The following is a 22,970-nucleotide window of genomic DNA, read 5'->3' on the forward strand; positions in this document are numbered from 1 at the left end:
ATTTTTGTAAGCCGCCCTGAGTCCCTCGGGAGAAAGGCGGCATATAAATTACAATAATAAATAAATAAACAGAAGCCTATGACGATCAAGCAAGTCAGCTGGGATCGCCAGAGGCTTTTAAAGGCATTTTTTTTCCTACAACCTCTTTGGCCAAAGGGGTTGCAGAAAAAAATGCTTTGAAAAGCCTCTGACGATCCCAGCTGAGCCGCGCAAACATTAGAGGCTTTTTTTTTTACTTTTAAAAGCGTTTTTTCAGCTGAAGAGGTTGTAGAAAAAATGCTTTGAAAAGCCTCTGACGATCCCAGCTGAGCCGCGTGATCATCAGAGCCTTTTTTTTTAACTTTTAAAAGTGTTTTTTTCAGCCGAAGAGGTTGTAGAAAAAATGCTTTTAAAAGTAAAAAAAAAAAAAGCCTCTGATGAATCCTGCAGCTCAGCTGGGCATGGGGAGGGCGCGCAGGGATTTTTGCTACCAGTTCTCCGAACCACCCGCCGCCATCGCTACCGGATCGGGCAATCCGGTCCGAACCGGGAGCATTTCACCCCTGCCTCCAACGTCCCTTCCAGATCTATTCTGATTGAAGATTCCGGGGTTCACCTTTCGTCCGGGGAAGCCATGCACCTTCATGTCCTTTAGCTCATCTCCTCCACTCCACCCCACCCCCCGCACCAGGTATAAACCAACTTGGACGATGTGCCATCCGATTGCACAAACCTTTAAAATGGAGGGAGCTGCAGCAGAGCAGGGAGAGGCAGGGCTGATGTTTGGGGGAGAGATGCCAGAAAGCAGGTGAAGAAGCCATGGATGGAAACTGATCAAGGGGAGAAGCAACCTGGGATTAAGGAGAAACTTCCTAACAGTGAAGACAATTAACCAGTGGAACAGCTTGACACCAGACGTTGTGGGTGCTCCAACACTGGAGGTTTTCAAGAAGAGATTGGACAACCAATTTCATCCAGAAAGGTTTCTAAGAAAAAAATAGGAACAACTACTTATCTGACTCTGTAGTTTCTTCCCCAAACTCCCAAAACTTTAACCTTAAACTGTCTACTGTTGACCTCACCCCATTCATAAGAGGTCTGTCAGGGGCGTGCATAAGTGCACCAGCGTGCCTACTTGTCCCTGTCCTAATTTTGGAAGAAACATCCTTCTAGGTTCTGCTCCAAGTGGGGAAAAAGACACTGGAGACATGGAGACTGCTTGGAAAGATGGTTTAATGGTGGACAGGATCACATGGCTTGAGTTCCTGAACAGAAAAAGGGCAGATACAGAAAATCCTCGGGTTTTTATGCTCTCTCTGGCTCTGCATTTCTTGGGGCCCCAAAAGAGTATCCTGATTGGTTGTCAGACTCCCAGGGGGTGGGGGTCTTAGCTAGCCTTGCTGGCTGATGGTCACATGTGCTTCCCAGGTCACGTGGTGAGTTTCTGCTGCTATTGTGTAGAGGGCTAATCCTATCTTTGTTGGATCTTTGGCAATTCCTACTTTGGCTCTGCCTGAAGGAGGTAGATCTGTTATGTAGAATAGACTGGCCCAGGCCTTAATGGCCCATTGACAAAGGGTGGGGGGCAGGAAGATGGGAGCTGCTTCAAACCATGCTTATACATTTCTCATCTAGGGAAATATAATATTCTGCCTTTTTCATATTTCCTAAAATATTTCACTCTTCCAGGAAAGAGGTGGGTGCTAACTTCCTACACTAATATTCCTATTTATTTATTTATTTATTTATTTAATTTATATACCGCCCTTCTCCCTGAAGGGACTCACTTACTCTTTTCATGTATTCAAATTATGTTTATACTTTTATGTTTATACTTTAAATTTATTTATTTATTGGTTCGATTTATATGCCGCCATTATATATAAATGGTTTAGGTTCTCCTGCTTGAGCAGGGGGTTGGACTAGAAGACCTCGAAGGTCCCTTCCAACTCTGTTCTGATTGATTGATTGATTGATTGATTGACTGATTTTTCAACAGACAAATTACATCTTTTTGGAACACAGCCCCTGATCCGGTCATCAATTTATACAATTTTTCTTTCCATCTTTAACGAAATTTTATATATTTTATTTTGCCATAACGCTTATTTCTTAATCTTAAATGACTGATTGATTGATTGATTGATTGAACCACGCGACCTCCGGAAAGCAATGCGAAGCCCACCCAGCACGGCGATTCCTCCCTCGTTTTGTTTCTTTCGGGGGTGCCTTGGAAGGCGGGATCCGAGAGGGGGCGCCCGCGAGCGCTTTTCCGCTGGTTGAGCGGCGGCGCTCCCAGAGAAGGGAAGGCGGAGCAAAGGGGGGGAAGGAAGGGAGCGAAGCGGCTGCCTGGAGCGGAGAAGGTCCGGGGGTCTCGCCTGTATCGTCCGACGGGAGGACGCTCGTCTGCTTGCGGTAAGGGGGCTCCTCCGACCTCCGCGGCTGCAGCAGGGCCGCCTTCCCTCTTGCGATTCTGCATGGGGGGTGTTGAGTCCCTGCATGGGGGGATGGGTGGTCTGGGCTACGGGCATCGCATTACGGGCATTGCATTGCATTGCGTTGCATTTCTTGCATTGCATTCCTTGCGTTGCATTGCATTTCTTGCATTGCATTCCTTGCATTGCATTCCTTGCGTTGCATTGCATTCCTTGCGTTGCATTCCTTGCGTTGCATTACATTCCTTGCATTTTCAGTGGAGCTCGGGGATCTTCAGCGCGGGGCACCATGTGCAGACCTCCACCCTCGCTGTCCCGGGCTGATCGCTGCGGAGCTTTTGCCGGTGACCCACCCCAACCCAATCCGGCTGGAAGCAAAGCCCTTGAAGACCTCCAAGGTCCCTTCCAGCTCTATTCTGGAATTTTGGGGGGAGAGAAGGGGACCCTTCCCCGGAGTGGGGCATAAAAGGAAAAAAGGCTAAACATGATTTTTTTAAAAAAAAAATTGATTTATATGCCGCCCTTCTCCGGAGACTCAGGGCGGCTTACAATGTGCTCAGCAATAGCCTTCATCCTTTTTTGTATATTTATACAAAGTCAGCTTATTGCCCCCACAACTGGGTCCTCAATTTACCTACCTTAGAAAGGATGGAAAGCTGAGTCAACCTTGAGCCTTGGAGAGATTCGAACCTGCAGTAATTGCAGGCAGCTGGTCTCAATAACCAGTTTAATAATAGGGTGCCTTAGACCACTGTACTACCAAGGCTCTTTATTTATTTATTTATTTTATTTTTATTCAATTTATATGCCGCCCTTCTCCTGTAGGACTCGGGGCGGCACACAGAATTTAAAACATATAACAATAAAAATCCTAAAAACAATGTAAAATATAAAACCCCAAACAGAATAAAATCTCGTAGCAGATCAGGGAAATGGATGAACCGCACCAACAATGATTTTCGGTGGTTCCTATCATTGGAGCAGGGCGGTGATCAACCCTAAAAGTGGTGAAGGGTTTTGCTTTTCCTACTTGGATGGTTAGGAAAAATCCGTTTTTATTCAGATGGGAAATGTGAGAGCTGTTCCTCTGGAGGGGGGGAGGGATTAGATTTATTGGATTTAATTTTGATCCCTCCCCCTTTTCCTAGTTCCTTATTTTAGTTTTAACTTGGGATTCTTTTGTGTTTTTAAACCCAAATGATGGGTTTGGGGAATTGGATGCTGCTCAGGGTTAGTTGTTTGCTGCAGCCTGCAAACCCAATAGATTTGATTGATTCAATCAATCAATCAATCCATTTAAATCAATCAATCAATCATTGATTGATTGATTTAAATGTATCAGCAGCCCAACTCCACTGGACTTCGCTGGCCTACAAAACCAGAGAAAACATAAAAACAGTTAAATACTCAACCGAACAGGCCAGACTAAAATAATCTAACAGCAAAACCAACAAAATAAAAATAGATCCTATTAAACAAATAATAAATTAATGAAGGAAAATATAAATGTCCCGGGAGAATGTTGCAGGATCCAATCTGGGTACTCTTCACAGCTTTTGGACTTGTGCCGGGGCCTGTCCTCAGGGAACTTTTCTCTAATGCAGAAGTCTTCAAACTTGACAGCTTTAAGGAGCCTGGATGTCTCAGCAGACTAAGCACTGTAATTTAACACCAGCTGTCTGCAATTAAAGTAAGATCGAATCTCACCAAGGCTCAAGGTTGACTCAGCCTTCCATCCTTTCTAAGGTAGGTAAATTGAGGACCCAGTTTGTGAGGGCAATAAGCTGACTTTGTATAAATATACAAAAGTATGAAGGCTATTGCTTAACGCACTGTAAGCCGCCCTGAGTCTCCGGAGAAGGGCGGCATATAAATCAAATTAAAAAAAAAAAAGACTTGTGGACTTCAACTCCCAGCTATGCTGGCTGGAGAATTCTGGGAGTTGAAATCCACAAGTCTTAAAGCTGTCAAGTTTGAAGACCTCTGCTCTAATGGAATGTCTGCTTTGGGCTGGTGGTAAATCAGCCCTTCTGTTGACTGACAAGATGTTGGTTTCTCAGGCTTCAATCATATCCCTGGCTATCTTTGTACCTGCTTGGCCAACAATCTTAATAACTGAAAAATTGAATGTATCTCGTTATTCATTACAATGTGAAGCTACCAATGAGTTTGGTTCTCCTCGTCTGCTCGCTCATGTTCTCCTCCCTGTCTGTCCTACATAGTCACAGGGGCAATCCATGCAGGGAGATTACATTAGAAGTATCTCCCACCTCCAAGCAATATTAGCAATGCATGATTTGTCCTCATATGGTAACCTTTGGTCCCGGTGACCGACCCAGATTGGATCCTGCAATAAACTAACCCCAGATTTAGGACCATACCCTGTTTTTTTAAAGCTTTCCAGAAACCCAGGAGAGATGATGCTGTTAAGAGAGAATGAATAAAATCCAGAGATGAATAAAACAGATAAACAGAAGCCAGAAAATCATTTCTGATTGAATGTATATCTTACTGTGTTTTCTGTCCTCTTTCTGCCCCAAGAATTCTTTAGATTATTTCAGTGGATATTCTATCCACAGCTGATTTACAGGTGTGATGTTAGCTTCTTGGTGAAATCTGGTTTGATATTTTTTTAACTAAGGAAAGAGGGCTTGGTAAAGATAGTTTGCGACTTACGACTGTAATGAACCTGCTCAACACAGTCCTAAACTCTGGCAGTCATAAAATGGGTCGTCAGTGGCATAAGCAACCTGATTTTATGATCTTTTTTTTTTTGCAGTGGTTATTAAGCGAGCCTGGCAGTTGTGCCCGCCTTGGTCATTAAGCGAACACCATGGTCATTAAATGACTCAGTAGTTCGGTATATAGGTGCAGTTTTCAGCAAAACTGTCTTAAAACAGAGTCACATGACTACAGGACATGGCAAATATCGATAATGGAGCCGTGTTGCTAAGTTTGTTCATGTGAATGCCGAGGGGGTGATGATTGCCAGAATTTTGAATCTCGGTTGTAAGTAACTTCAAACAATCACTAAGTGAGTGGTCATAAGTCAAGGACTACCAGTACAGGAAATACAACCTGTTTTTTTTTTTTTAAAAAAAAATACTTTTTTCTAAGGTTAACGGGGTCTCTAAAATGCGGCAGAGTGTTAAAATGATAGCCAAATGATCCACTTTGAATATTCTCTGCCTTTAGATTTGAGAGGGCTGACGGCAGATAACTCGGCAATGGAGAAACAAGTCTTAAATCCAGAAGGAGGACTGGAAGCCGCTGCAAAACTCCCCTCTGCGATCCAGCCTCAGTTTACGTCGGAAGAAGCGGAATGGGGCGCATTTGAGAAGAACAAGAGGGCCCCGTTCGTCGGGATGGAGGAATGCTGGGAATCGCAGTGGCAGCAGTTCCTCAAGACTCTGCAACCACTTCACCCAGGAGAAGGCAAGTCCAAGATGTCGGAAGCCTCTCCCTGGGAAGACCCCAAGGTCTTCCTGGCCTCCTTCGAGGAGGTGGCCCAAGCCTGCCAATGGCCGAGAGAAGAGTGGGTGGCTTGTCTCCTGCCGGCCTTGAGCGGAGAAGCCGAAGAGGCTTTTCAGAAGGTGGAAATCGGAGAACGGGACAACTATGGGAAGGTGAAGGCCGCCATCTTGAAAGGGGAAGCCACGAAAATGGAGGCCCAGCGTCAACGCTTCAGGCAGTTCTGCTGCCAGGAGGTGGAAGACCCACGAAGGGTTCAAAGGCAACTTCAGGAGCTTTGCTGCCAATGGCTGAAGCCGCAGAGACGCTCCAAAGAGCAGATCCTGGAGCTGCTGATCCTGGAGCAATTTCTGGCCAGCCTGCCTCCAAAGCTCCAGAGCTGGGTTCAAGTGAGAAGACCTGAAACCTGTTCCCAGGCGGTGGTCCTGGTAGAGGACTTCCTGAGGAACCAACAAGACGCCAAATCAGGGTCATATCAGGTATGTTTGACGTTATACAGGTAGTCCTCTACCCTAATAGAGCCCAAAATTTCTGTCGCTAAGTGAGACGGTTGTTAAGCAAGTTTTAATAAGTGAATCACTGCAGGTAAGTTCGTAACATGGTTTTAAGTGAATCTGGCTTCCCCATTGACTGCTTGTCAGAAGATCGCAAAAGTGATCACATGACCCAAGGACATGGCAACAGTCATAAATATCAATCAGTTGCCAAGCATCCAAATTTTGATCACGTCAGCAGGGGGATGCTGTAAGAGTCGTAAATGTGAAAAATGGTCATAAGTCCCTTTTTTCAGTATCCTAACTTTGAATGTTGACTAAATGAAGTTTAAGGACTACCTATATCAGTGATGGCTAACCTTTTTGCCATTGCGTGCCAAAAGCAGGGGGAGTATGGGGGGGGTCGCATGCGCGCGTGCCCACACTCATAATTTAATGCACCCAATCACGCATGCCCGTGCAACCCTGTGCATGCGACCCTTCCCCCGCACTCCCCCCGCTTTTGTCACGCAATGGCATGGTGGGCGTGGTAGGCCTGTTGTTTGCCCTTCCCAGGCTCCAGAGCCTTTCTAGAAGTCTGGGGAGGGTGAAAATGGCCTTCCCCACTCCCCTGGAGGCCCTCCAGAGGCCGGAAATGGCTCGTTTCCTGACTTCCGGTGGGACTGAAAGTCCTGTTTTTTGCCTTCCCCAGGCACCAGAGCCTTTCTATGAGTCTGGGGAGGGCGAAAACTGCCTTCCCCACCTTCCTGGAGGCCCTCCGGAGGCCGGCAATGGCCCATTTCCTGACTTCCGGTGGGCTCGGAAGGCCCGAAAATCAGTTAGCCGGCATGCGCATGCATGCTGGAGCTGAACTAAGGCAACACTTGCGTGCCCACAGATATGGCTCTGCGTGCCACCTGTGGCACACGTGCCATAGGTTCACCATCACGGACCTATATCATATCATTGTCTGGGTAGAGGAACAAGTTGTAATTCCTTGTCTAATATTCAAGTCCATAAAATGGAATAATTGGGTCAAACATTTTATAAACCACTGGAATAGAGGGACATGAGTCAAGTCCTTGACTTACAACCATTCATTTAGTGACAGTTCAAAGTTAGGAAGACACTGAAAAAAGTGACTTATGACCATGTTTCACAGTTACAACGTTGCAGCATTCCCCATATCTGCACAATCAAAATTTGGACGCTTGGCAACTGGCATGTATTTATGACAGGTGCAGTATCCTGGGGTCATGTGATCACCGTCTATAAACCTTCCCAGCTGGCTTCCAAGAAGCCAAGTCAATGGAGGAAGCCTGATTCGCTTAATGATCAAATGTTTCGCTTAACAATTACAGTGATTCACTTAACAACTGTGGCAAGAAAGATCGTAAAAGGGAGCAAAATTCACTTAACTGTCTTACTTAGCGACATAAATTTGGAGCTTATTTGTGGTCATAGAGCCACGGTGGCGCCGTGGTTAGAAATGTAGTACTGCAGGCTACTTCTGCTGACTGCCGGCTGCCAGCAATTTGGCAGTTCCGAATCTCATTAGGCTCAAAGTTGACTAGACCTTCCATCCTTCCAAGGGCGGTAAAATGAGGACTCGGGACAATAGGCTGATTCTGTAAATCGCTTAGAGAGGCCTGTAAAGCACTGTAGAGTGGTATATAAGTCTAAGGCAGTGGTTCTCAACTTGTGGGTCGCGACACCTTTGGGGATCGAACGACCCTTTCACAGGGGTCGCCTAAGACCATCGGAAAACACATATTTTCAATGGTTTTAGGAATAATTTTATGGTTGGGGGGTCACCACAACATGAGGAACTATATTAAAGGGTCGTGACATTAGGAAGGTTGAGAATCACTGGTCTAAGGGCTATTGCTATAACCTGAGGGCCGCCCGTACTAATCCAAAACTGTGAGGACTGAGTTAATACTGTAGCTTGGTTGACCTTCAACAATTCTTGTGGGTAGGGGTGAAATCTAAAATTGTTACTACCGGTTCTGTGGGCGTGGCTTGGTGGTGGTGGTGGTGGTAATGTGACTGGGTGGGTGTGGCCAACTTTTTTTTTAAAGCATTTTTTCTACAACCTTAAGAGGTTGCAGAAAAAAATGCTTTTAGAAGCCTCTGACGATCAGGCAAGTCAGCTGGGATTGCCAGAGGCTTTTAAAGGCATTTTTTTCCCTACAACCTCTTCGGCCGAAGGGGTTGCAGAAAAAAATGCTTTGAAAAGCCTCTGACGATCCCAGCTGAGCCGCGCGATCATCAGAGGCTTTTTTTTTCTTTTTACTTTTAAAAGCATTTTTTCAGCCGAAGAGGTTGTAGAAAAAATGCTTTTAAAAGTTTAAAAAAAACAGCCTCTGATGATCCGCGCGGCTCAGCTGGGCATGGGGGGGGGCAGGGATTTTTGCTACCGGTTCTCCGAATCACCCGACGCCATCGCTACCGGATCGGGCGATCCGGTCCGAACTGGGAGCATTTCACCCCTGCTTGTGGGCCTTGGGGCACCCCTGAGAGACTTTTGTGTGATGGTGAGCAAAGGAGTCCCGTTGTTGTGAGAAGGAGTGTGTTACTCTTTCAGGGCTCAATGAATGAAGAACATGTCGATTTCTTATATTCAGAGAAAGAGACCTTGGAGGCTGTGAAGAGAGAAAATGAAGAAGTGGAAATCAGCATGCCGGGTAAGAACATCCTGCATAAAGGCATTGGCAATGCAGTAAACATTTACAAACGACAGCAGTGAAAATACACTAAATGTTTAACAAAGAGAAGAGTCTTATAGCGTTAACACAATATTAACATTCAACTAGTTCACATTCGTGAATGTGAATAAGCAGAAAACGGGGAAAAAACCCTTTGTGATGGACAGAATCTAAAGCAGTTTTTCCTACCTTTGACAGCTCTCAGCAGTGGTGGGTTTCAAAATTTTTTACCACCGGTTCGGTGGGCGTGGCTTGGTGGGCGTGGCACGGAAACTATACTGTAAAATCTCCATTCCCTCCCCACTCCAGGGGAAGGTTACTGCAAAATCCCCATTTCCTCCCGATCAGCTGGGACTCGGGAGGCAGAGAATAGATGAGGGTGGGGCCAGTCAGAATTTTTACTATCAGTTTTCCAAAACTACTCAAAACTTCTGCTACCAGTTCTCCAGAACCTGCTGAAACCCACCTCTGGTTCTCAGATATGTGGACTTCCAACTCTCAATTTTATTTTATTTTTTTGAAGGATGAGGAATTCTGGGATTTGAAGTTCAGGAATCATACATCTGGAATTTGCCTGGTCTAGAAATCTTGCTCTAAAAGCAATTGGGCATCAAAAATGTAAAAGTTTGATACACACGGGTTTCAAGATTAAGGGTTTTCCCATCGCTATAAAACTTATTCTGCAAGGATTCTGTCTTACTCAATACTTTAAAAATGACAAATCTTTTTATGCTGTTCTATTTCTAACCACCAAAGAGGGAAGAGGTAGACATGAGTTCTTATTGTAATGCCTTGATTCTCGCCTTCAGGACATGAAATCAAATCCTCGAGCGACCCCAGCCAATTATTTGGGATGGTCCAAACGGCTGTGAGAGAGGTGGGTATGTCAATCTTGTGAAAGAGTTTGCTTGGTACCAGATTGGGGGTAAAATAAAAACCAATTCTTGGCTGCTTTTCCTGTAAAAAATATTTACAGACCCCTCACATCCTGGACATAAACTGTTTCAACTCCTACCCTCAAAACGACACTATAGAGCACTGGACACCAGAACAACTAGACACAAGAACAGTTTTTTCCCCGAACGCCATCACTCCGCTAAACAAATAATTCCCTCAACACTGTCAAACTATTCACTAAGGCTGCATTACTATTAGTCTTCTCACCCATCATTCCTGTCACTCATCTCCCATTTATGACTGTATGACTGTAACTTTGTTGCTTGTATCCTTATGTATTATATTGATATTGTTTCCTGATTGCTAATTTGTACCTTATGACTATCATTAAGTGTTGTACCTTAGGATTCTTGATGAACGTATCTTTTCTTTTATGTACACTAAGAGCATTTGCATTTTGCATTAAAGACAAATTCCTTGTGTGTCCAATCACACTTGGCCAATAAAAAATTCTATTCTATTCTATTCTATTCTATTCTATTCTATTCTATTCTATTCTATTCTATTCCCTTCAGATCTGAGTTTTTCAATCTTGGCAATTTTAAGATGTGTGGACTTCAACTCCCAGAATTCCCAGGATGCTCAGTGAGGAATTCTGGGAGTTGAAGTCCACTGAACGTAAAGTTGTCAGGATTGAAAAACGTTTAGATTAAACATTAATTGGTTTGTATTATTTTTAACTGGAATCCCAGCTATTGACTTGTTAGCGTGGATTAGTTGAGAAGAGATGTATTTTCAGATTTGTAAGATTGAGGACAGCCTTGTCCCATTTTACGACCTTCCTTGCCACAGTTGTTGAATGAATCTCAGCAATCGATGAGTTAGGAACATAGTTGCGAAGTGAATCTGGCTTCTCCATTGACTTCGCTTGTCAGGTGGTCGCAAAAAGGGATCATACGACCCGAGGACACTGCACACCGTCGTAAATATGAACCAGTTGTCAAGTGTCCCAATATAAATCCCTTGACCGTGGGGATGCTGCAACAGTCATAAGTGTGAGAAACGATCACAAGTCCCTTTTTTCAGAGCTGTTGTTAACTTTGAATGGTCACTAAATGAACTGCTGTAAATCAAGGTTTACCTATACATCTCTCCCCCCTCTTGCATTTACAAACCAAGAAACTAGGGAGCATCCCTTCTGAGACATTTTCCACATCCCATTCCTGCCACAGGCTTAGCTCCCTCTTGTCTGATTGTTGTCTCTGTGGCTCCTCCTCCTGTCTCCCAAGGCCATTTTCTTATACCATTACAAATTCAAAGACCGCCTGTTGCCAGATTACAGATAGTGCTCGACTTAATGACCACAATGTTTCCATGGTTAAACAAGACTGTTGTTAAATGAGTTTTGCCCCATTTTACGGCCTTTCTTGCCACGGTTTATTTATTTATTTATTTATTTTATTTTATTTCTATACCGCCCTACTCCCGAAGGACTCAGGGCGGTGCACAGCCAAACAATAAAACACATACATACAAAATTTAAAAGTAGAATTAAAATCAAATTAAATAGTTTTGGCCCAGACAAATTAAAACCCCAAACTATTTAAAACCAATTTTAAAATTTGAATATATAAAATACTAAAAGATATTAAAAAATTAAAAATCTTTTATAAAAGAGGGAGAAAATTAGGCCAGGCCCGCCTGGTGAAATAATAAGGTCTTTAGAGCGCGGCGGAAGGTGCGCAGATCCGGGATCCTCCGTATCTCCGGGGGGAGCTCGTTCCAGATAGTAGGTGCCCCCATAGAGAAGGCTCTCCCCCTGGGGGCCGCCAGTCGGCATTGTTTGACCGACGGCACCCGGAGGAGCCCCTCTATGGGAGCGTACTGGCCGGTGGGAGGCTATTGGTGGTAATAGGCAGTCCCGCAAGTACCCAGGTCCTGAGCCATGGAGCGCTTTAAAGGTGGTAACCAAAACCTTGAAGCGCACCTGGAAGACCACCGGGTTCTTAAGTGAACCACTGCTGTTCTTAAGTTAGTAACACAGGGACCAGGGGTGAAATGCTCCCGGTTCGGACCAGATCGCCCAATCCGGTAGCGATGGAGGCGGGTGGTTCGGAGAACCGGTAGCAAAAATCCCTGCCCCCCCCCCATTGCCCAGCTGAGCCGCACAATCATCAGATGCTTTTTTTAATTTTTAAAAGCATTTTTTCTACAATCTCTTTGGCCTAAAAATGCTTTTAAAAGTAAAAAAAAAAAGCCTCTGATGATCGCGTGGCTCAGCTGGGATCATCAGAGGCTTTTTAAAAAAAAAATAAAGCCTCTGCCAATCAGGCAAGTCAGCTGGGATCGTCAGAGGCTTTTTAAAAAAAAAATAAAGCCTCTGCCAATCAGGCAAGTCAGCTGGGATCATCAGAGGCTTTTTTAAAAAAAAATAAAGCCTCTGCCAATCAGGCAAGTCAGCTGGGATCGTCAGAGGCTTTTTTTAAAAAAAATAAAGCCTCTGCCAATCAGGCAAGTCAGCTGGGATCGTCAGAGGCTTTTTTAAAAAAAAATAAAGCCTCTGCCAATCAGGCAAGTCAGCTGGGATCGTCAGAGGCTTTAAAAGCATTTTTTTAAACAACCTTCAGCTGAAGAGGTTGTAGAAAAAATGGTTTTAAAAGTTAAAAAAAAAAGTTGTCCACGCCCACTCAGTCATATTAAAAAAAACCCAAGCCACACCCATAGAACCGGTAGTAACAAATTTTACATTTCACCATTGACGGGGACACAGCAACTGTCATAAATACATGCCTGTTTTGAAGTGTCTGAATTTTAATCACATGACTGCAGAGATGTTGCAACGGTCATAAGCGGGGGAAACAATCATAAGTAAATTTTTTCAGTGCTTTTTTCAGTGTTGTATGTTCAAACAGTCACTAAACAAATGGGCTGAACAAGCTTTATAGCAGAGGTCTTCAAACTTGGCAGCTTTAAGACTTGTGGACTTCAACAAGCATAGCTGGCTGGAGAATTCTGGGAATTGAAGTTCACAAGTCTTAAAGCTGCCAAGTTTGAAGACCTCTGCTATAAAGCTTGTTCAGTGATCTGATTTTTTGTAATATTAATTGTTCCAGATTTTGCAGTGAATGTGAAGCTTTACCTTAATCCTGTTTTTCTGCAGCAGAATCTCTGATGGGAAGGTCTTGGCTGCCTCTTATTCTTTATAGGAATTCATGGGCCTCAAGGAGACCGAGGCGTGTTTGCAGGCAACCGAGTGGAAGCCCACACAGCCAGGTCCACAACCTGTCGCCTGGCAAGTCCTGCAAGAGGAACGTGAGAACATAGGTAGTTTAGGTAAGGAGAAACAAGGCACTAATTCAGCCATCATAGCAAAGGAACCAGTTTTCCTTTGGGGAGGTGAATGGCACCATGAGAACGTATTCAGATGTTCTCTAAGCTAATCTCAAAAGAAGCCAGGAATAAATAGATTCTTATGTATTCTGAGTAATTTTGAATGGATGTGCTAGGAAGGCAAGCTGGAAAAGTAACCGTGCAAAGAATTTTCACAAGATATTTTTAAATATAGCGATTTAAGGTGGCTGTGAAGAAAACAAATCTACGGCGTGGCTAACGGTATGGTTGGTGCTTTACAGCCTCACACTGCACAGTTCTAGATCAGGGGTTTAGAAAGTTGTCCGGTTGGGGAATTCTGGGAGTTGAAGTCCACAAGTCTTAAAAGTTGCCAATTTAGGAGACTCCCTGCTTGTTGTGGCCCGTCAGCGGCCTGTGTGGATTGTAGCTGATTCCGACAGCGAGGAGGCTGGTGTAGTGCTGCGCCAGCAGCCTGTGCCGCTGGCACTCGAGTCGGACAATGAGGAGGCTGGAGAAGATGTGGTGCCAGAAGCGGGGATTCAGTCAGGGCCTTCAGAACCACCAGAAGGTCCTATAAGTGAAGAGGAAGAAGAGGAGGAGCCTCTTCTCGATGCACGTGCGCGCAGAGCTGCCAAAAGGCAGGAGTGGCTCCTCAGGAGGAGGTCTCCTCGAGAGTAAGGCTTGGGGCTAATTGGCCACTCCCTTAGCCTATTTAAGGAATGACGACGACTGAGGCAATTTGCAGGGAACAACTTAGTTCACTCTCCTTCGCGTCTGGATCTTAGTTCTTTTATCAGTGTCCTGCAAATTGCTTCTGGGCTTTCTGCCAATCCTAGTAAGATTACGATTATTTATTCTTTGGATTCTTGTAGGCTGTTAAGAAAGTTCATTAACAGCCTTTGTTTGAAAAAGACTGATTTAATTTAGTAAACTAAGGTTTGTACAAACTTTGTGTGTGCTGCGTTCTTTGGGTCCGCAGCTGGGGCAGAACACTGCTCTAGATCAGAGTTCCTCAACGTTTCTAGCTTTGCGGACCAGTGGGGGGAGGGGATGGTTCACGCAAGTGGCCAGCAAGCGCACACATGGCTCCATTTGCGCAAGCAGCGTGCACCCGTGCCTGCCACTCACGCAAATGAAGCATGTACACGCTCTCCCACTGCTCGTGCAAGAGAGAAGGTACGTCCCTGTGCTTGCTGGCCATTTCCATGGCGCAGTTGCAAACCTCACGACCCACAGGTTAAGGATCCTTGCTCTAGATGAAAGCAGGAGTTGGTGTGATCCTATAGGAAAGAGAAGGACACTGTCAAGATCTGGCTCGAGAATCCACATAAAACTCCAGGTTCATTCCATTTCCTAAAATCTTACTGTTTATTGAATACACTGCATGGTAATGTTGAAGAAAAACTAATTCAGGTTCCCAAATACCAGTTCATAGAATTAAACAATAATTTTCCCAGCCAAACCCCCAACCTCTCACATAGTCCATGTAAACAAGTTCACTTTGTTATGGGAACCGTCTGTTTCAACGCCACACCTGTTATGATGTCCTTGACAAGGTTTCAGGCTCTCATTCTTCAGCTGAATTGTAGAGGTTTTGTTTTTCCATCTAACCTGTGATGGTTATGACAAGCCTGCCTGAAGTGGCATGTGAAGCCATATTGCCCGGCACGCATGGCCTTGCCTATTTGCCTTTTGGGTTTCTGGCACGCATATGCGCGCGCCGATCAGCTGTCCGTGCGTGTGGCAATGCCAAAAACTGGTGTGCGCATGTGCGCCAGCCAGCGGATTGTCGGGCACGCATACGCGCTAGAACCCAGAAATTCAGCTTTTCCGGAGCACAATCCCTTTATATCTGCAGCAGTGCCAAAAATCGGCCTGCGCATGCACCCCAGCCAGCTGATCGTCGGGTGCACATGTGCACTAGAATCCAGAAGTTTGGCTATTCCGGAGCGCAACCTTGACAAGCACACTTGCGCACGACATTTCCCTGTGACCTTTTTGGCACTCAGTGCCGAAAAGGTTCGCCATCACTGATCTAACCCATTCTGAAGCAACACCTCCCTACCCTACTCCAACGGCAAGTTGAAATGAAGCACGTAGCTGCCAAAGTTTCATCCTTGACAGAGACTGTATAGTGAAGGAAAATCCAGAAGACATGTTTGTGAGAATGGCTTATCATGCCGTCAGAAAGACATACCCAAATTTTCTAACCTTCTTAGCAAGTAATATTTTTATTAAGTGATGTAGCTAAAGCATGGCCTGGAGTATGTGTGGAGTTCCGTACAGGAAGTCCTTGACTTACAACCAGTGACCATTTGAAGTTATGACGGGCCTCCTTAGAGCTACTTAAATGATCTGGATTCAAAGTTCCAATGGCCGGCCCTTCCCCTTGCAGTCACATGATCACATTTTGAGTGCTTGGCAACCTGCCCATATTTATGGCCATTTGCAGCATGCGGTCACATGGCCATGATTTACAAAAACATTTTGCTAGAAATCAGTGTTATTTATTAGAAGCTTCATGTCAGCACATTCCAAGTGAAGCCAACTCTGACCCCACATAATTTACGTTCCAGCTCTTACCCTGTTTCCTCCCTCTCCCCAAGATGTGTCATCAATCACATTCTCCAATGAAGCAATTTCGCAGGTTATAGAGATCATTCCCCTCTGGCTACTGTGGGTTACTGCGGATACGGCCTTGATAGAGAGATGGCTGGAATGTGCTTTTGTTTTTGGCTGCCGTGCTGCTTCGCCGTTCTCCCATTCCCCCTTGCCTTTGGCAACTCAAGACCAGGCCAGGGATGCTTTGAGAGTTGACACGCTGCAGTTGTTTAAGTAGTAACCTGGTTGTTAAGTGAATCTGGCTTTCCCATTGACATTGCTAGTCAGAAGGTCGCAAAAGGGGATCATGTGACCCCGGGGCACAGCAACCGTCATTAATGTGAGTCAGTTGCCAAGCGTCTGAATTTTCATCTCATGACCATGGGGATGCTGCAAAGGTTATAAGTGTGAAAAATGATCGTAAGTCGCTTTTTTCAGTGCCATTGTAACTTCAAACAGTCACTAAACGAACTGTTGTAAGTTGCAGACTACCTGTATATTTCTTGTTCACTTGAATGAAAACGACTCTGGTTAATTTTTCTCTTCTCTTCCTCTAGAGAGCAGATTGGGAACAGAGTTCAAAATGAAGAATTCTGAGAATCGAGGAGAGGAACCGGAATCAACACGCAGGAGAGATCAACAGTTTAGTTCTGGGAATCTGCCAATAAAATTAGAAATGGAGGAAGAAGGTTACAAGTTAAGAGAGCAGCAGCAGAAGCCCTCCCTGGGGTGTGAGAACCAAGATATTTCATTACAACAGGAATTGACTACTGCTATTACTGCTGAAAAGGCTGCTATTTCCAAGGAGAACAATATGTCCTTATTCTCCCAGTGTGATAGAAGATACCTCTACCACATGGAGCTGAATGAGGTGCCTTCTACAGAGAAATTAGAGCAACATCCTCGGAGGTTTGAGGACAGCTACGAGTGTACTTCAAGCACGAATCAAAAAGAGAGAAACTTCATAAATGAGAAAAGGTTTGAAATCTCTGGCAGTGCAGTGGTTAATAACACGAACGCATATCCAAGCAGCCATCTTGGAGAAACACGTCACTCTTCTGAACATGCCAAAACCAAGAGCGGTGTGAACTCGCTCAGCAAAATTCCCACTTGCAAAACCGAAGAAGGATGGTACGAATGTTCCCAGTGTGGGAAATGCTTCAATAAAGCCAAATACTGGAAGCAGCACCAGAAAATTCACACCGGGGAGAAGCCGTACAAATGTCTACAGTGTGGAAAGTGTTTCAACCAGTCGGGAAACCTGAAGACCCACCAAAGGATTCACACCGGCGAGAGACCCTACAAATGCTCCCACTGTGGGAAATGCTTCAGTCACACCAACTGTTTGAAGATCCACGAGAGGACTCACACTGGGGAGACTTACAAATGCACTCAGTGTGGGAAATGCTTCAGGGAGACGGGGATTTTGAAGAGGCATCTCCGAATCCACACTGGGGAGACCCCGTACAAGTGTTCGCAGTGTGGGAAAGGCTTCAACCTAATGGGAACTTTGAGGAAACACCAGCGCATTCACACCGGAGAGAAACCTTACAAATGTTCCCATTGTGACAAGTGCTTCCGGGAAACGGGGATTCTGAAGAGACATCAGCGGACTCATACCGGAGAGAGACCGTATAAATGTTCTCAGTGTGGGAAATGCTTTACTCATACCAATGTTTTGAAGATACATCAGAGGATCCACACTGGAGAGACGCCGTATAAATGTACCCAGTGCGGAAAAAGCTTCAGTCAGATGGGAAATTTGAAAACCCATCAGAGAATCCATGCTAGAGACAACCTTAATATGGCACAAGATGTCACCTTGGTGAAGGACCACACGTACGCCCCCAATTTGGGGAAGAAGCCTGGGAAGCCAGAATTTTGAGGAGTGGTCAACCTCAGCTATATAGGTAGTCCTCGACTTACGACCACCATCGAGTCCAACGTTTCCGTTGCTGAGTGAGACATTGGTTAAGTGAATTTTGCCCCATTTAACCAACATTCTTGCCACCGTTGTTAAGTGAATCACTGACGTTATTAAATTAGTCACAGGGTTGTTAAGCGAATCTGGCTTCCCCCTTGACTTTGCTTGTCAGAAGATCACGCAAGACGATCACATGATCCCAGGATACTGCAATGGTCATAAATACGAGTCGGTTGTCGAGCATCTGAATGTTGATCATGTGACCATGGGGATGCTGTAACAGTCGTAAGTGTGGGACAACGGTCATAAGTCACTTTTTTCAGTGCCGTTTTAACTTCGAATCAAGTGGGGGAGCGTGCGCATGTGCAGAAGCTTCTGCATATGCACAGACGGGTCAATTATGACGTCTGGGTGGGTGGGCGGAGCTTCCCACCGTTTTTACTACTGGTTCTAAAGAACCTGGAGCAACCCACCACGGCTTCGAATGGTCACTAAGCACTAACCCTAACCGTGGCAGGAATATTCGTTAAATGGATACACGGCTATCTTTGGAAGATCACATGACGGCCATGGCCAGGGGAGCTTTTTATCAGGTTCGCCTGATACACTAGTTGCGTCCCTTTCTGGACCTGGATGCCCTGCGCACAGTCACTCATGCCCTCATCAAGTCCCGTCTGGACTACTGTAACGCTCTCTACATGGGGCTCCCCTTGAAGAGCACTTGGAGGCGCCAACTGGTCCAGAATGCGGCCGCGCGGGTGATTATGGGGGCGACTCGTCGCTCCCATGTAACACCTCTCCTGCGCGAGCTGCACTGGCTCCCAGTGGTCTTCCGGGTGCGATTCAAGGTGTTGGTCACCACCTTTAAAGCGCTCCATGGCTTAGGACCGGGGTATATACGAGACTGCTTTCTGCCGCCAACAGCCTCTCACCGGCCAATACGCTCCCACAGAGAGGGGCTCCTCAGGGTGCCGTCGGCCAAACAATGTCAACTGGTGACGCCCAAGGGGAGAGCCTTCTCTGTGGGGGCACCAGCCCTCTGGAACGAGCTGCCCCTAGATGTGCGTATGATCCCCGACCTGCGCACCTTTCGCCGCGCCCTGAAGACCCTCTTGTTTCAACAAGCCGGGCTGGCCTAACATGAATATGAATTTTAATGGGTGTATGTAAGTTTTTAAATTTGTGGGCCAAATTTTTGTATATTTGATTTTACTGGTTTTTAAATTTTGTAAATTTTATGTGTTTTAATATGGCTGTACACCGCCCTGAGTCCTTCGGGAGAAGGGCGGTATAGAAGTCTAATAAAAGTTAAGTAAAGTAAACGGGGCAAAATTCACTTAACAAATGTCTCACTCGGCAACAGAATTTTTTGGATTCAGTTATGGTCATAAGTCAAGGACTATGGTCATAGGTGTGGAAACCAATTATAAGTCACTTTTTTTCAGTGCTGTAGTAACTTTGAATGGTTACTAAACAAATGGTTACAAGTTGAGGACTACCTGTCTGTTGTTTGTATCAGGCGTTGTGAGAGGCAAAGCCAACCAAAGAAAATTAAAACAACCAAGATGGCGTTTACTTCCTTTTTTCCAGCAAAAAAAAGCCTCATAGGGCAGGGGTCTCCAACCTTGGCAACTTGGGTCGCCCTGGGTCTTCGGAGAGGGGCGGTATATAAATTGAATAAATGAATAAACTTTTAAGACTTGTGGATAATAAATAAATAAATTTTAAGACTTGTGGACTTCAACTCCCAGAGTTCTGGGGATCTCTGGGAATTGAAGTCCACAAATCTTAAAGTTGCCAGGGTGGGAGACCCCTGTAATAGGGAACAAAGGATTGCATAAGGCAGGAGTCTCCAACCTTGGCAACTTTAAGCCTGGTGGACTTCAACTCCCAGAATTCCCTAGCCAGCAAAGCTGGGAATTCTGGGAGTTAAAGTCCGCCAGGCTTAAAGCTGCCATGGTTGGAGACCCGTAACATAAAGAACACCACGCAAAAGGTTGTAAAAATGGAACCGGATAATGTGGTGATCTGATTTACGACCCTTATAACGTATGACCATACTTTGCCAGCTTCAGTTACGGTCGTAACTTGAGTACTACCAGTAAGCCTTTAACTCAAAAAGGAAACGTCAAACGTTTTAATGACAATTACGTATTTTATGAATCACAGGTAGTCCTCGACTTACAACAATTCATTTAGTGACCATTCAAAAGTTACAACGGCACTGAAGTGACTTACGACCATTTTTCACACACACAACCGTTGCCGCCTCCCCATGGTCACCTGATCAAAATTCAGACGCTTGGCCACTGGTTCATATTTATGATGGCTGCAGGGTCCTGTGGTCTGCTTTTGCGACCTCCCGACCAGCAAAATCCACAGGAAATCCAGTTTCGCTTAAGAACCAGGTTGCTCACTTTACAAATGCAATGATTCATTTAACAACTGTGGCAAGAAAAGCCGTAAAATTGGGGCAAAACTCATTTAACAAATGTTTTACTTAAAGCAGCATAAATTTTGGACTCCATTGTAGTCGTAACTTGAGGCCTACCTGTATTATTATTTCCAATTTTTGTCCAGGATCATTATCCCAAATCGCAAGAGCACACCTGTGATGAAGGAAAAGCATTTTGAAAAATGAAATCAGATATATCTCATTTATTTGACCAGGGTTATATTTATTTAGCTAGTTTCGGAGTAGCACTGAGAGACAACGTGCTTCTTATGGCACAGACCTGCTTTACACTTGTTGGCACAAATGCCCCTTTTATGTTTCCAAATACTGTATTATGTTTTTATTTGCAAACTGCCCAGAGGTATGCAGATGAGATGGGCAGTATAAAAATTTCTTGAATAAATAAAATAAAAAATTGTAGAATTGTCTTACCTAAATTAATAATAGAATCCTGGGCTGTATAAGGTCTTAAGACTTTTTTATTCCACCAGGCGGGCCTGGCCTAATCTTTTTCCTCTTTTTAATTACACAAATTTTAATTGGTTTTTTTAAATGATTGGGGTTTTAATATGTTTGGGCCAAATTTGTTTAATTCGATTTTACTTTGTTTTTAAATTTTGTATTTATGTATTTTTACTGTTTGGCTGTTCACCGCCCTGAGTCCTTCGGGAGTAGGGCGGTATATAAATTAAATAAATTAAATAAATAAATAAATAAATAAATAGGCATAGAATCAGAATCACATGAAGTATTAGTACCGCTTTCCAAAACCCTAGTAAGACCACACCTGGAATACTGCAACCTAATTTGGTCACCATACTACAAAAAAAGATGTTGAGACTTTGGAAAAAGTTCAGAGAAGAGCAACTAAAATGATCAAAGGCCTGGAGACTAAAACATACGAAGAACGGTTGCAGGATTTGGGTTTGACTAGTCTAAGGAAAAGAATTAGGGGTGACATGATAGCAGTATTCCAGTATTTGAGAGGCTGCCACAAAGAGGAGGGGGGTCAAATTATTCTCCAAAGCACCAGAGGGCAGGACAAAAAACTGGTTGGAAAGTAATCAAAGAGAAGCAACCTGGAATTAAAGAGAAACTTCCTAAAGTGAGGACAATTAACCAGTGGAACAGTTTTGACTTTAGAGGCGAGTGTGGGCGTTTTTAAGAAGAGACTAGACCAGTGATAGCTAACCTTTTTGCCATTGCGTGCCAAAAGCGGGAGGAGCACGGGGGGGGGTCACGCACGTGCCCACACATAATTCTATGCGCCCTGCCCTCCCGCGCATGTGCGTGATTCCTGCGTTCCCCCCGCTTTTGGCACAGTGGGCCCAGTCGGCCTGTTTTTTTGCTCTCCCCAAGCTCCAGAGCCTCTCTAGGAGCCTGGGGAGGGCGAAATGGCCTTCCCCACCACCCTGGAGGCCCTCCAGAGGCTGGAAATGGCCCGTTTGCTGGCTTCCAGTGGGACCAGAATCATCATAAAAGGCTTCGTTTAAAATACAAGCTCAACTATTGCTATTCCCAACTTTTTTTAAGAAACGCACAATAAACAACAGAGGTCTTCTTAACATTTCATCCTAGAATTTATCTGCCTTTCAGAGTAAGAGTGGCAACCAGAGTGTTAATACACACCCACCAAAGAGTATGCCGTCCCTGATTTGAATGTTAACAAATAAATAAATAACGAAGGCAAAGATTTGATACAAACTTGGTGAGCTGCAAAGCAGAGTCCCAGCATCTGTGGCCTTTTTACATGGCCTACAGTAACATTTTTAGCAAGTACAACACAGTCCTAGGCTGCATTAACAGAGGGATAGAATCCAGATCACGTGAAGTGTTAATACCGCTTTATAATGTCTTGGTAAAGCCACACTTGGAATACTGCATCCAGTTTTGGTCGTCATGATGTAAAAAAAGATGTTGAGACTAGAAAGACTGCAGAGAAGAGCAACAAGGATGATTAGGAACTGGAGGCTAAAACATATGAAGAACGGTTGCTGGAATTGGGTATGTCTAGTGAAAAGAAGGACTAAGGGAGACATAATAACAGTGTTCCTGTCACTGCGTTATGTGTTTGCCAGCTGAGCTTCCATCCTAAAACTTATGGTAGCCTGCCATAGGACTTTATCACGTCTCTATAGCAATAGAGATAAGACTGGTCTTGTGAGACATTGGATTACTGTGCATGTCTACATTCTTTCTTTTCTAACTTCCTGATTTATACTTTTTCTGTTTGTCTCTGAGAGGAGCTGCCGGTAAAGATGTAGTTATCTACTTTTGTTTGTTTTTATAATAAAATCCTTATTAGAATATATACTTCGGGTTTTCTTTCTTTAAAAGTATACAGCATGGAAAGCAAGATCCATTCACCTCTAAGCGAATAGGCTATTAAGCAGATAGTTTAGTCGGCGACCGAGGAACGCTGATTATTTACTGCCAATATGCCAAGAAAGAAAAAAAACCAGATCCATTCACCTCTAATTAATTACAATTTCCCCAGGAGGGGAACGAGGCTGATTCACAGTTGGACAGTTCCAATATCTGAGGAGCTGCCACAAAGAAGAGGGAGTCAAGCTATTCTCCAAAGGCAGGACAAGAAGCAATGGGTGGAAACTAATCAAGGAAAGAAGCAACTTAGAACTAAGGAGAAATGTCCTGACAGAACAATTAATCTGTGGA

The 22,970-nt window shown here is 44.6% G+C and overlaps 1 protein-coding gene across 1 annotated transcript; it reads left to right on the plus strand.

The window, feature by feature from the left end:
• Positions 1–2,235: 2,235 nt before the first annotated feature.
• LOC148115851 (uncharacterized) lies at positions 2,236–20,712 on the plus strand. The gene is made up of 6 exons (XM_087884222.1): positions 2,236–2,394; positions 5,610–6,364; positions 8,946–9,045; positions 9,876–9,943; positions 13,170–13,296; positions 16,473–20,712. Exons 2-6 carry the CDS (start codon positions 5,642–5,644, stop codon positions 17,798–17,800), a joined length of 2,346 nt encoding a protein of 781 aa, XP_087740348.1. The 5' UTR covers positions 2,236–2,394; positions 5,610–5,641; the 3' UTR covers positions 17,801–20,712.
• Positions 20,713–22,970: the final 2,258 nt, after the last annotated feature.

Source organism: Pantherophis guttatus, chromosome 2 (genome assembly GCF_059756535.1).
Source record: "Pantherophis guttatus breed Tessera chromosome 2, ASM5975653v1, whole genome shotgun sequence".
NCBI classification, from domain to species: domain Eukaryota; kingdom Metazoa; phylum Chordata; class Lepidosauria; order Squamata; family Colubridae; genus Pantherophis; species Pantherophis guttatus.